Source organism: Mandrillus leucophaeus, unplaced genomic scaffold, assembly GCF_000951045.1.
Source record: "Mandrillus leucophaeus isolate KB7577 unplaced genomic scaffold, Mleu.le_1.0 Scaffold497, whole genome shotgun sequence".
In the NCBI taxonomy this organism is placed as follows: Eukaryota; Metazoa; Chordata; class Mammalia; order Primates; family Cercopithecidae; genus Mandrillus; species Mandrillus leucophaeus.
Genome location: NW_012105331.1, coordinates 1711117 through 1724465, shown reverse-complemented (window position 1 = coordinate 1724465; position 13349 = coordinate 1711117). Strand labels below are relative to the sequence as shown.

The 13349-nt window shown below is 36.4% G+C and overlaps 1 protein-coding gene across 1 annotated transcript in view; it reads right to left on the bottom strand.

The window, feature by feature from the left end:
- Positions 1-13349, bottom strand: part of ATP8B4 (ATPase, class I, type 8B, member 4) — a 267168-nt gene that overhangs the window by 62479 nt on the left and 191340 nt on the right. Inside the window, exons 15-17 of the mRNA XM_011995769.1 lie at positions 11899-12064; positions 9025-9213; positions 1238-1353 (exon numbers count right to left, since the gene is read on the bottom strand). Of these exons, the coding sequence (XP_011851159.1) occupies positions 1238-1353; positions 9025-9213; positions 11899-12064 (471 nt within the window). The remainder of the gene's footprint in view (positions 1-1237; positions 1354-9024; positions 9214-11898; positions 12065-13349) is intronic.

The window sequence follows — 13349 nt, the reverse complement described above, 5'->3', positions numbered from 1 at the left end:
TAAACATTTAGGACCTCAGAATCTAGAAGTCAAAATGAACAAAGTGAATGAAGCAAAGAGCAAGTCAAATTTATATTACCTGAAAAAAAATTATTTTGCAGAGAAATGTAAAAAGACCAAATTAGGCTTCCTATAGTTTAGTATCAAAGGAGAATATATGAAAACCCAGGGCCTTGGTGTTTGAGTAATGGCAAAAAGTCAGATACTTATGATTCCAGTGTTGTTTTCATTAAAAAAAATTTTAAAGACCATGCTGGCCTCCTGGAAAAGATTAAAAGAAAATCAAGAATTCTCTATTGGAAAGACAAAAACAATAGCTATGTTTGTAACCATATTACTAAACCATCATTTTTTAAATTTAAAGTAAAGCAGAGGATTTTTTATTTTATTTGTTTATTTGCTGTTTAAAGATTCAGGGAATGTTTTGTATTAAATATAGGGTCTGACAAAGAACATGAATACTCAATAACGTCTTAAAGGAAAGAAACCAATGAGAAAATGCGAGTTTTGACCAGATGGCCTTAAATGGAACCACAGACAAATATTAGAGACACACGTGAATCTCAGGTTTAAAACAAGTAATGCTCATATTAATTCACATTCCCTTACTTTTTGGCATTTAACAGAAAAGTGCCAAAAATCACCCTTACTTCTTTCAGAAAGCTTTTGTAAAGAAATTATGCTGGTCTCAGAATACACAAAGTGGGTGTCTGAGGGCACACAAGGGACTCATCATGATTTACAACCTGAATAAAAAGACCCTTAGAGGAGAAAGTGTGCACCAGAGACTATTTTCCTCTCACAATCTAAACACAGCCCTAAACTTTCCCTGGGAGTAATCATAAGATATTCCACTGGTACCAAACACATCAGAACCCAAGGAAAAGGAGCTCTCTGGCTCCTCTTTCCAGAACTAGTCCAGTCTTCCTAGAGGAGCAACATGAAACTGCAGGGGAGTTACAGCAGGTTCCCCAGACGCCCGCATTCTGTGGCTACTGCTCAGTTGCTGTGTGTTCCTCCACCTATAGTGAGACTGACAGGACTTCCAACAGGGCAGAACGCGGGGGTCCTTGTGCCAAGTTCCAGACAATCATTGGCACAGCTTCCTGTGGAACCACTCTCCAGATGCTTTCTATTTCTGTAGTCAAATCATTTAGCTGCTATTTTTCTAAACAGGACCTAACCATAGGAGATGGCAAAAGGGCCATTGTGCTAACCTTAAGACGGAGGCACTTACACTGAGGTGGTCTGACGTCAAAGAGAGAAGGACTTCATTGGAAGGATGAAGTTTTTCAAACAGAATAGTATCTGCTCCCTTGGAGTAAAGCTTTATCTGTCCTTCCGGGTTTCGAACTGAAAAGAAAAAAGTTTGGAAAAGCAGATTATAATCAATGACATGCATCAAAATTAGACTCTCCCAGACCTCCAGCCTGGCAGTTTGGAAATGGGCATAATGTTTTAGCCAGTAGTAAGACACTCACTGCCTTTGGTTAGGTCATTACCTAAGTCACTTGGCTTTATTCTCATTTATTAACTTAGAAATGCTCCATCTACTGGAATCTTTGATTTCCCGAATTCAGAAACAAGTGTTTTTATTCTGAAGCATATGACCCTCCTGTTTCCCTTGCTTACTATTTCCAAAGGGTTGATACATCTAAATTAAGTCTTCATCTCCATATTCAGCAGAATTGAGAGCTTTATTTGCCCATCTCCTAGTGTGAAATTCTCCATAGGCAATTCTAGCCATTCAAAGTCATGGTTTATACATTTTTTCTTGGCCCTTGCTGACATATTTCTTCATCCCTTTTACTCTGGAAAAGTCCATTAATTATTGGTGGTTCATTGTTGGGTCACAAATTCTCGCTGAAAACACACTTCACAGAGGGGCTTTTAAAAATAAAGTCTATACCTCATTCCCACTGCAAGTCTATATCAGTAGTACTGTGTTTTTAACCTGCCCCACAGGCTTGAGATTGACAGCCCTTCCTAGGCTACCCTCAACTCCATTCCCAACCACAACTCCCAGCATATTGCTGTTAGACAAACCTTTCTTTCAAACCACAGAACACTTGGCCTAACTTTGTAGGTTTAGTTGTACAGCTTGACACATAGTAGCCAGTTAATAATTATTCGTTGAATGAATGAATGGTGTGGCTGTGTATTTCTTCCCAGAACTGCCTACAACTTAAGACAACTGCCTTTGTCACAACTTCATGATCTGAATACTCTTACCCTCGCAGGCTTCATCGGTTGAGTCAACAATCATTACACGCTTTCTACTCAATTATCCCTTTTCTCTATGAAGAGGATGCCTCAAAAAAGGTTAACATAAATGTTTACTATTAATTACTATTAATGTAATGCCATAGAAAATGGCATACAAAATTTAGAGCTTAGTTTAAAAAAATATAAAAACCAAAATACAATGTTACCCTCCCCTCTATCCCTAGTCAACACTTATCTATTCTAGTTTCCTCCCGGCTTGCATAGATCTAATAATGTACCCAAGAAACTTTTTAGGACTGGGCCTTGTCTAGGTCTTGTCTTCTGTTTTAAGAGCCTTTGTTAGTTTGCCTAAGTGCCAGGATTCATTTGGGTTTTCTTGTACTCTAGCTCTAATCCCCTACATTGGGGAAAAAGAGAGAGAAAAACATATGCAATTTATCTAATTGTTAAACCAGGGGGGAAAAGCTTAATCCTGGGAAAGACTTTCTCTTGATTTTCTTGTACAATAATCCAATTTAATAATTTCCCTTATATTTTCTCCCTTCCATCACCAGAGGTATAAAGGCAAAGGATGAATAATCCACATTTGCCTGTATTTTGTATTCTAGACTAGGACATTAGTTCTCTAACTTATGGTCTCAGGACCTTATTTATAATTCTTCAATGCTGAGTGAGGATTCTAAAAAGTTTTTTAGTGAGTTTTATCTATCAATATCCACATTAGAAATTAAAAATGAGAAATTTTATTATATCAAGTTTTATAACACTAGTTACTATAATTATTATTATAAATCTAACATATAAACATAAATAACATTTCTACAAAAAAAACTATATTTTCCAAAAAACATTAGTTTGGAGATTGGCATTATTTTACATGATTACAGATCTTTGTAACACCTAGTTTAATAAAAGAGGGTTGGATACCCATATCTGTTTCTGCATTCATTCTGTTGTCATGTGTTGACATACATCACATGTCATGTGGCTTCTGCAAAACTCCATGGTAGACTCATGAGAAAAAGAATGAAAAAGACAAATAATAGTCATATTATAATGAAAATACTTTTGTCCTTGTGCATCCTCCAGAAAACTCACAAAGTTCCCTAAGGTTCCCTGGACCACACATTTAGAGTCACTGGTCTGGAAGAATCACAGACTGATTGTGATTTGTGTAAATTCCTTACCATTGCCATATCTCAGTTTCTACATGTAAAAAGGAGATGTTTAAACAATCTAACTTCAAAGGTCCTTTACAGCTGTACAATTTTGATTCAATAAATGCTTTCCATCCCTGATACTTTCTCTTAACCTAGTATTTGTCCCTTTAAATTTGATTTTGTGTAAATCCAATTTCATAGAATCCTGCTTAAGTTTACTCATTAAACATTTGCTTTAGCAGCAAGTTTTATATCTCTTTCCTTCCAAGTCTTCTGGTCATTTCTGTTCAAAGTTAATTAAATCTAAGTCATTTGAGAAGTTAGTATTTCTTAAATAAACTAAAAAAGGACATAGTTTTAAATGGTCAAAATAACATATGGCCAGAACTTGGACAAAGATTACAGTTTTTAGGTTATAAAACCTTCTCCCGATGCTTTCCATTTAAACATTAGTGTTCTTCAGAGATTTACTCGGGGTCTTTTTTCATCTTCCCATCCTTCATACTGTCCCTGGGCAACTGCATTCATTTCTATGGCTTCAGGTTCCATCACCAGGCTGTTTTCAAATGTGTACATCCTGTCCAATCCATCTCTAGCACTCCATTCGGACCTGCACATCCGACCACCAATTGAACATCTTTTGGATATGCCCAGTCACACCAAACTCACACTAGACATATTACCCTCCTCCAATAATTAGCTACTCCTCTTATATCCCCAGTCTCAGTAATCAGCTTCATCATCCACTCAGTCTCCAAAACCAGAAATCTGGGCATCACTCACAATTCTCCCTCCACCAACCACACATCTAAGGGAAGCTATGGATTTCTCTCTGCCACTTCTCTCTTGCCTAGAAAATCACCTTAACCTAACTGGTTTTACCCATTCCAGGACTGCTTCCTTCCAGACTCTTCCGTATATTCCAGCTACAGTTATCTTCACGCTGCTGCTTAGAATGATGCAATAGCTTCCCTCTCCCTTCTATGAAGTTTGGACTCCTTGACAAGGCATATAGAGCTTATTAAGAGCTGGGCTATCCAGTCTGTTTCACCATGTTCTCTTGGATGCAGCCACATAGAACTACCTTTCAATTTTTCACATTCTCCCCTAGCCTGAAGGCCCTGGAACATAGGGGGCACTTAAATCAATATTTACTTAATTAAGATGAACCAACATTGTGCACAATTTATCAAAAGCAGAAGCTATGCCTTTGTGATGTAAAGGAAAGAAAAATGTCACAAATGGCTTCCAGTTAATCGCAACAGCAGCACTGTGAAGGGTGGTAAATAATTCTATTTTGCCATATCGCAGCTGTTCATACATCTACACAGAGAAATGCCTGTCACATGACAGTGTGATGTGTACTTTGATAATCTCGAAAAAGTTTAGAGTTGAGCAACTTTTATCTGTAAGATCTTGTAAGAGCCTTCCAAGAAGCTTCTTGTAATTTATTCTTCTTTAATGGTTATCTGTCACTTGTTCCTGTTAATAGTTATCTCTGAATTTTATCTCTGTATTTCTATTTACAGAATTAGTAGAATTGATCCTTCCAAAACTATTTGTATTTTTTATTTTTATATTTTTCATTTATATTTTCATTTATATTTTTTACTAATACAGCAGATTCTGTTCTCTCTGGAAAAACATCCTTTATAGAAATCAATTTTTATGTAGATACTTCTGACTTAAATCAGGGCTCTTTCTTCAGAATGATAGTACTACTGGTATTGAAATTATACATTGATGATTTAGTGAATAATGGCTCCCACCCACAAAACAAGGAAGCAGAAGAAGGAGGAGGAGAAAGGGGAGGATCAGCAGTAACAGCAGCAATGCCTCAGCCTTCGCAGCAGGGTGTTGTTCCTGCAGACCAACCCATGTGATGATCATGAGACTAGGATTGTTTTTGGCCTTGTTATCATGCCAAGACTTTTCTGCCCTTGCAGAGTTCCTTTAAAATTCCTCCTGATTAAAAACCAAACAGAATAAAAATAAATCCAGCAAACCTTCATGCATTCTGTGGTAGAGCACTACCTTTCCTCATATGGGATCCATTAAGGCAAACATCCGATGTTTGCGGTTAGGCTGCGATTTCTCCACAGCCTGTAATGGTGACCAATGCTGAGGAAAAGCCAAACATCTCCCTGTGTAGCAATTTTAGGTTTTTGTCAACACCCTCAGAGCAAAAAGAAACCAACTCTGGGACAAACCAACATCAATAACACCTCCCCTGAGGCTACAAATAGAAGATAGCGCCTGCTGAGACAACATTAAGCCATCACCTAGAATGGCATGAGCGCTCATCAGCGGCACTGGTCATCACCAACAGGCACTGGACTTCCCTGTTGTCAAAAAAATAAAAATAAACATTCTCAGATGTTGTTTGGTTTTTACCTGCTGAGAGCCATCTTTCAAGGCTAGTTTCTAGTAGTTAGAGACCAAAAATCCTACTGTCATGTATATATACTTTTTACATAGCAAGAAATTGATTAAATACAATGAGTACGATATTCATAAGTTACAAAGTGTTGGGTTGAGTAGTATTTCACAAACATTTATAGAAAACCTATCATGTGCCAAGCTCTGTACTTGGCCTTGGGCAGTTCAAGAAGACTAAGGTATAGCACTTGCCTCAGGTAGCACACAGTTTAATGACTGGGATAGTTGTGAGTGTCATGGAACTAATATCACACTGGTGTTATAAACAAGGCATTCTGGGGAACACAGAGGAATGTGGTCATTTGGAGAAGAGAAAAAGAATTGAAAAGTGGGTAACATTTGAATTGGACATTACCAGATGAGTAGTAGGGAACATTTCCAAGAAAAGTGGGGGAAAGGGATATTCAAGATCAGGGAACAGCATGTCCAAAGGGTGAAACAGCAACAATGCATCCAGGGATGGTGAAGTCTAGTTGAGCTCAAAGTTTTGGAAAATAGAATAAAAGTAGGTTGATACCAGATTGCAAATAATTTTGCACATCATACTAATGACTTTTCTTTTAAGGTTTGAAAAGCCACCTATGCTTTTTAAGTAGGGGGTAGTAAAATCAGGCCTATGTTTTAGAAAGAATACCCTGGTGACAGCATAGAGGATTATTTTTAAAGCAAATAATTTTGAAGATATTACAATAATACAAGCAAGCAGTGGCAAGAACCTTAACTAAGGCAGGGCACTGGAAATTAGGAAAAAAGGACAAAAAGCTTTTATTATTAAAAAGGGGTTTATGAGGCTATTTTAATAAATATTATTCTGATGCCTCTGAGGAGAGACTTAGAAACAGGTGACAACAGAGTATTCTAGAGATGTTAAGGCCTGAGAGTGGAAGAGAAGGAGATGGGTTAGAGAAATGTCTCAAACATCTCTGGGGAAAATAATGGATAGTATTTGAGGATCTATTAGTCTAGAGAAGTGGTCCCCAAAGTGTGGTTCCCTGACCAGTGGCATTAGTATCACCTACAAGCTTGTTAGAAATGCAAATTGGTGGGCCCTCCTCAGACCAGCTGAATCAGAAACTAGAGGCTGGGGCCCAGCAGTCTGTGTTGTAACAAGCCCTCCTGGTGATGCTGATGGGAGCTAAAGTTTGAGAACCATTAGCCTAGGGGCACAAAAGCTATGGAAAAAAGTGAATGAGCTATAACAGGGCTTAAAAGACCAGACTTTGGAAAACCTGGGTTCACATATTTGATCTGCCTCTTACCCAACTGTGCAACAAGTTGTGTTACAGGTATGTGGCAATCTTTGGCAATCTTGAAAATCTTTGTGTTTAGTCTCCTCTTGTCTTAAATGGGACATGCATGTTACAGGCAGTTGCAACAATTCAGTAAAAGAATTGATGATAAAGTTCATGGGCAGGCATACAATGAGAGGTAACCATGAATTTTAATACAGATTATAGAAAGAACTATAGTTGTGAAAAAGAGAGTTCCATATTTGACATAAAACTTTAGGTAACTATAGTACAATCCAGCGACAAGACATAACAGAAGGCGGAAAATGTATATTTGGACTCTAGCAAGAGATTGAAGCTAAAAAGCTGTATAAGAAGGTCACAGAATATAAGCAACAGCCACCACCATGTATGTGGTCAAGATCATCCAAGAAGAACACAGGAACTAAAAACAGAAAAGGACATCAATACTGAAGAATGGGATGAAGGAGAGTAGTCAGCAAAGGAGCTTGAGAAAGAAAACAATGGGACAAGAAGAGAATCGGGAACCAGAAAGTTTACAGAGACCAAAACAGGAGTGTCAAGAAAACAGGGCCAACAGTCTCAAATACTACTGTTTTAAAAAAAATAGATAGATGAACAGATTAATAAGGAAAAGCCATTGGACTGGGAAGTTACAAGGTGAATGGAAACCTCTGAGAAAGCATTTCTTCTTGAATAGTGGAAGGAGAAACTTAACCCTAATGGGATGAAAAGAGTAAGAAAGGCAAGAAGCAAAAACTGACCTGAGAAATTAATCTGTGATGGAAAGCAGAAAAATATGGTGGCAAAGTCAGTGGACACCAGAATATGAGCAATATCTTTAAGGAAATAGGAGGATAATACAGTTGTGGACTGAAGGAAGGACCCAGTAATTGAAAAACTGAAGGTGCAAGCAAGAAGAGAGCAAGCAAGGAGGGATAAGGAATGGGACTGAAAAAACTTTCAGCTTTGAAAAGGAAGAAGAGCAACTGTTTTCTGATGCAGGAGAGTAAATTATTAAAGATCTAGCTTGGGGATGAATGAGGAGGATGGGGAGAAGAGTTAATGGTGTGCATTCCTGAGGGCCTTTATTTTCTTAGAGAAATAGGAGATGAATTTAGCTTTCAAGAGTAAAGAAGATGGTAGCAGTGTTGAGAACTTGAGGAAATAGCCAACGTTTACAATATCTATTGTGAAAATGGAAAAAGGCACTAAATATGAATGAGAGAGACATTGACACAGCACTAAGAATCAGCATTGAGTCAGGAAAGCACAGATTTTTTATGGTGCTAAATACAATATTAGGTGATCCTCTCCAGCAATGGAGGCGGACAGAGAAAATGAATGATAATGAGGAGGCTGTTGATGATGTTCACAACAACTCTCATGTGCCAAGCAATTTAGAAACTCATCCTGAGCCAGTACTGTGTAGTGGACAAGTGAGTGGGCTATGCAGTCAGACTTCCTAGGTCTGAATCTCAGCTATTCTACTTCAATCTATGTGAACCTGGGCAAGTTACTCAACCTTTCTGTGTCTTAGTTTCATTATCTGTTAATGGTTATAAATACAATGTGTCTTAGTTTCATTATCTGTTAATGGGTATAAATACAAGTTCCTACCTTATTAGGATTGCTGGGACAATTAAATAAATTAATTCACGGAGAGCACTTTTTTGGTTTATTTTTTAAAGTATTTTATATTTTTATTGATATATTGTACATACTCATATAGGGCATTTAGAACAGTACTGGGCACATAATGAGCACTTGTTAAATGTTAGTTATATGTCACTGCAGTATTGAGGCTAGGTTGAGGAACACAAGAGTTTATACATAAAGTTTCAAAACTATCACAAACCTCAGCATGTAGCCAAAAATGAAATGATCCTCAAAAAGCATAACCAAAACAGTATGAAAAGATCAAAAATAGTCTCAGCTACCAACCATACCTATGACAGACATCCTTTTTCTGGTGTTGTTGAAATCCAAAAAGGCAAGTAATTGATAAGTAACCAGTGTTCCCAGTTCTTCTATTGTTATGGTCTCTGGGGTCCGGGATTTAAAAATGAACCCAAAATTTCTAGCAGCAGTCACTAGAGCCCCTTCATCAGGTGACTGAACTTGGTAAATCAGCTCTCCTAGAAGGTAAAGAAACAAATATGTCAATACTGACAATAATAGCTAACATTCATAGAGTTCTAATGCCAACTCCAACTCATTATTTAACAACCAACTCAAGCACCAGGTCTAAAAATCTTTCCTGTCCTCAGACCTTTTCTACCTACCAACAGCTCAATCAGGTATCTGTCCTCTGGGACACCAAAGGACTCCATGCATATCACTGCTGTAGCCCTTGTCATCTTATAGGAAAACATCCATTTCTGAGTCTGCCTCTTCACTGTGCTCAGTTTCTTGTATTTTCTGTGACTAGAGATGTGCCATGAATGTTTCATAAACTGAAACATTTTAATATATATTAACTCATAATCCTCTGGGCAGCCTTTGAGGTAGAGATTATTAAAATTATTCTTTCCATTTTGTACTAGCGGAATCTATGACTGAAAGAGGTTACATGAGTTTGATGAGATCACACAGCTAAAGACTGGTAGAGAGATACTCCAAATTCTACTTCAATCTGCCACTAATGACCATTTTATGAGAATTCATACAAGAAATCCCTTGAAATGTAAGAAATCAAGGGTGCTAATACTTGTTACCTGATATTATGTGTAGTTGGAGTGGCATAAGAGGGAAGAGGAGATAAAAAGAATAAAATAAGTTATATGTATATATACATATATATAGTTTATAAAACAGCATATACAAAGTAAGCCCTTATATAGAATTATAATATATTTTTATGTAAATATTAATTTGAAATTTAATTAGTTTAATGTTTAAAAACTATTAATTAGGCAGAGATAGACCCATATTTCCTGATTTATAGTCATGTGCAAGATCAACTGTTAATTAAACAAGTTGCATATTAATGGCTATACTATGATTGCTTTTTGTTAAAAAGAAACAAATCACCTAAATATATGGATATATTCTTGAATATATGTATATATTTATGAGCCAGAGGAAAGGGTGAAATGATACACACCAGATGTTACCACTGGTTGCCTCTGTAGGGGTGAGACTGGAGTTCAGGGAAGCTACCATTAGCTTCACATTTATAAATTTTTGTATTGTATTGTTTCACTTGATACAACAGGCATGAATGAATTTTTGAAATTCACAAAAGAAAAAAAACTTAAAGCAATTACTTGATCTACTCATGAAATAACATAGTATGTTCTACTTCTGGTAACATGGTGAACTGGGTGTCAGGACCAACCTCATCTGCTACAAGCAACTATAAAAGCATTTTAATATTCTTAAATACATTCATGAACTTGCAAGAAAGTAAGAACTGTTCAGTTCAGAGACTGAAAAAAAAATACTTATGGGATTAAAGAAGCACATTAGCCAGCATTTGCCTTGAGAGTATTTTTCTGAACCAGGAGAATTTGATCATCGGTTTTCAGTGTCTCTGGGCTTTAATTTAAAAAGGCATAGCCCAGTACCTGTCTAAGGTAAGAGTCCAATGAAAGATGGCCTCTCAAAATTGGGTACCCCAAAGACTGCTCTCAATATAAGGGTAAACTGGATACCCATGCCCCCTTGAAGAGGGCTTGGAATAAAACTTGCCTAACTAGAACCTTCCTTATAATTGGAAGGGGAAAAAATATCTGCCGAGAATTTATGATCAAACACTGACTCTCATTTAAATTTGCATTCTGAATTCACAATATCTAGGTGGCCTAAAAGAAATCAAGTTGAAACTTTAGTTTAAAATGTTCTTACATTAGAACATTGAAGCAAATGTAAATCCTTTCTGGAGGAACCAACTGGACCCAAAAAGTTTATATAAATTAAGTTCAAAGTAAAATGGTCAGCTCACAGTGAAAAGTATAAAACAACAACAAGGAAAGCCTAAGAACCAACAGAAACAACACAGAATAAGATCTGAAAAAAAATTAGATATTGGAAGTATCAGAAACAGTACATGCAATATATTTAACAGATTTTAAGAAACTAAATTGAGATATAAAATTAAACAGATTTGAGAAAGAACCAAAGACCTTGTAGGAAGAATTAGTGGGCTGAGGAAAACATGTAAATGGAATAGATTAGGTTCAACTAGGGCAAGAAGCCAGTTCACTATACCATTATCTACCTGTCTCACAGCTTCAAAATGTTAAGTGGCGCAGCTGGTTTTGTTCTATCCTACGAACCCTGAGTTCCAAACAACCATCTCACAAGTGTGAGGACTTTCTCATAATGGAGACTAAATAAGACTATTCTAATATCAAGGCAATTTATCTCTGTTACTGGAAAAATTCATTCTAAGCATATGCCTGAAGGTCATCTGCATCTATTATAAATGCATACTAATAATGAGAGATGTGTGACTCAATTTTATTTCGCTATTTGTCCTGGCTACCCAGAAGCTCACGGTCAAATGTGGTGCTCAATTGTAAGAACAATGTCATCCCTTGACTAGCATATTTGGGTCCTCACTTTTCCATTGTCCTTATTTCTTTCCTTTTCCATTTAAATCTCTCCACATTTTTTCAAAACATATGAGATATAAACTATGTCCTATCTTTAACTTGAAAATCCTTCAAATTTAACATCAATTTCTGTGTTAAAAAACAAAAACAAAAAACAAAACTCACTGCTCAAATGCTTAATTTGTAAATCCTTCAAATTTAATATCAGTTTCAATTTTAAAAAACAGAAACAAGGCTCACCATTCAGACATATTTTTCACTTACCTGCACTATTCTCTTCTGACATTACAGTGTGGCAGAGAGCAAGTACCCTAAGGAATTCATGAACTTTGGGATCACCCATTTTAATGGATTCCATCAGATTGTGGTCAAAGAACTGAAATTCTCTATCCGCTTGAGATTTGACTAAGAAATCCACAGGCTCCTTTTCCTGTAGGAGAAGAACAACAACAAAAATAACCATAAACCTCATTCCAACAATTATTTTTTAAAATTCAAAAATCGTTCCCCCAAGTACTTTTAGTGTATGATTTTGCAGCCTCAAATGTCTGGCACTAAAATGGCTGTTTCATCATTACTGTTAAATATAATCTTCTCATTTCAGAACCATGTACCAAGGAAGTGAACTTTCCAAAAGTATACGGGAAAGAAAATCACAAAAGTATACAGGATGGCTGGACAGATCCTCAAATGTTCAATACAACTTCAAAATACAAAAAAGCACAGAAAATGCAAAGTTTTTTCAAAACCTACTTGATGGGAAAACCTGATCTGACTTGAACCCATTTGTGCAGCAATATCTGACCTGGAATGGTATGTATTTAATGATGGCTTCTTAAAGCCTACCTAATACTTGTGAATTAATATTTTCTAATATAAAAACATGAATGTGTTTGATTACAGGGTACTTTCTCAGATGTCACTGGAGATATTGCATAATAAAATGGCAGACACCATATTGTCTTTCTGCAACCAGAAAATTCTGAATTTCTACATACATCTGGCTCCAAAGTTTTGGATAAGGGACTGTGAGCCCGTATCTATTTCAGGAGTAAGCCTACAGAAAGTTCCACTCTGAATACTTATATATAAGAGCTTTATCAGCTGCAGAGTCCACCTTTCCTCCCCCGGGATTATTGCTAAAGTTTTTATTCTTAAAGGCTCCATTAACTTTTGCAATTGATTCTAAAGTTATAGGAGCAGATAGGATTGTAACTATTTTTTTAAAGAGAAACAATGCTGTGAGCAATTGAAATTATCTATTCTGTGTCACAAAGCTTGTTAATACCTACAGTAAAATTGGAGCCACATGTAGGTCCTTTGTTCCTTGAAACCAAATTTATTCTAAAACTAATAATACTGAATAAAATAAGAAATATTTATTATTATCTTTATAATAGGCCCAACATTATGCTAAGAGTTTTATATGGAATATTACATAGAATCTTCCTAACAACGATGTGTAGTGGATACTATTGTCATCCCCATTTTATAGATAAGAACCTGAGCATTGCCAAGGCCAACCATATACATCCATGAGCCAGGACTCAAACTTAGCCAAAAATCCATGCTTCAAATACTTTGTCATAACAACACCTAATATAATTCTGGATTATTTCCCTGCCCCCTTACTAATACAATAATGGCTGTCATGTATCAAGTGTTTACATTATACTAGATTCTTTTTTATTTAAGTACTTTTTTTTTTTTTTTTT